Source organism: Condylura cristata, unplaced genomic scaffold (assembly GCF_000260355.1).
Source record: "Condylura cristata isolate star-nosed mole 26May11 unplaced genomic scaffold, ConCri1.0 scaffold00075, whole genome shotgun sequence".
Classification (NCBI taxonomy): domain Eukaryota; kingdom Metazoa; phylum Chordata; class Mammalia; order Eulipotyphla; family Talpidae; genus Condylura; species Condylura cristata.
The window spans coordinates 364,967-366,494 of NW_004567176.1; the positions used below are offsets into that span (position 1 = coordinate 364,967).

Genomic DNA, 1,528 nt, shown 5'->3' on the forward strand with positions numbered 1-1,528 from the left:
GCGCCGCAGCTGCCCGGCCACTTCCCGGGCGCTCGGAGCCGTCGTGAGTCGGGCGGAGTCCGGCGCTGCAGACCTCCAGCGGCCGAGCGGTTGTCTTGGTTCCTCGGGCTTCTTCTCAGCGACACCAGCGCGCGCCCCTTCTTCCTCAAGCAGGCGCTGGGGGCGGTGCGCCAGGCTGGCTCCCGCGAGGACCCGCCGCCCGGCCCAGCCGCGTGGGCTCCGGTCTCCTCCAGGGAGGGTCTGGGCCTGGCAGAGGGGGCGGGGTCCCCGTTGGCGAGTGGCAGTGGGGCGCGTTCTGCACAATAGCGCGGAAGCTCCGAGCGCAGACAGGCCGCGGGTCGGGGTGCAGCTGGCGGGTCGCCCCCCTTCGTGGCCTGCGGCAGATTCCAGGGAGTTTTCCCAGAACCGTCACAGACGTTTTATATTTCACGCGTCCAACATGGGGCTGAGCACTTGCAAGGAAGCTCTGCAGTGATCCGCAGGCGGGTTGGGGGTGTGAGTCCCCCGTGGGCCTCTCCTTGTCCCCTCGACTTTCCGCCGCGCGGGGCAGGGCCTCTCCTCCGCTGAGTGTCCTCGTGGTCCCTCAGCGCCCGCTCCTGCGGGAGGTGGCCCTGCCGGTCACCTGGAGGTGTGGGGTCCCCCTGAGCACCCGCCTCCGGCACCCCGTGAGCGCCCCGCGAGCCCTGAGTGCCTGTCGCCCTCCGCTCTCAGCCGTCAGCGCGGACACGGCCCTGAGCCTGGAGGGCGGGGGCCGCCTGGACTACCTCATGAGTCAGCGCGAGAAGCGGGACTACCTGCTGTGGCAGAGCCTCCGCGAGGGCCCGCCGGAGCCCTTCGGCGTGGACAGCCTGGAGGTGACGTTCAGGACGAGGAGCGAGCACGGGGTCTTGCTGCACGTGCAGGAGACCAGCAACTACACCACGGTCAAGGTGAGCGGCGGGGGCCGCTGCCCGTCCCCGCCCGCGCCCCCCCCCCGCTGCCCATCCTCTGGCCCTCGGCGGCGCCCTCCCGCTGTGCGCTGAGTCGGGCCCTCGTCTTGCAGATTAAGAGCGGCAAGGTGCACTTCGCGTCGGACGCCGGGGTGGCGGGGAAGGTGGAGAGGACCATCCCGGAGGTGTTCGTGGCCGACGGCCACTGGCACACGTTCCTCGTCTCCAAGAACGGCTCGTCCACCGTGCTGTCCCTGGATGGGGCGCACAGCAGAGCAGTCACCCGCCCCACGCAGGACTTCGGGGGGCTCAGCGTGCTCACCATTTCCCTGGGGGGGATCCCTCCCAGCCAGGCCCATCGGGACAGTGAGGCAGGTGAGCTGGGTGGGGCGGGCGGCTCCCTGTCCGCGCCGTGGGCGCCCTCCCTCCAGAACGCGCCGGCCGGCCCCTCAGCCCTGTGAGCGGAGGTCCGGGGTGCTGGCGTTTGGCCTCCCTCTGAAGCGGTCCCGCCGGCAGGGGACCCCGAGGCCCCGCCCCGCAGGAGCTCCCGCCTGGTGTCGTTGCCCGTGGACTGGGACGCACGTTTCTCCTGCAGCCCT

General features: G+C 71.8%; 1 protein-coding gene across 1 annotated transcript in view; it reads left to right on the top strand.

Moving 5' to 3' along the window:
• FAT4 (FAT atypical cadherin 4) overlaps positions 1-1,528 on the top strand; it is a gene marked incomplete at its 3' end in the record, with an annotated part of 34,671 nt that overhangs the window by 32,316 nt on the left and 827 nt on the right. The window contains exons 10-12 of the mRNA XM_012734832.1: positions 10-212; positions 461-929; positions 1,043-1,304. Coding sequence (XP_012590286.1) covers positions 10-212; positions 461-929; positions 1,043-1,304 — 934 coding nt within the window. The remainder of the gene's footprint in view (positions 1-9; positions 213-460; positions 930-1,042; positions 1,305-1,528) is intronic.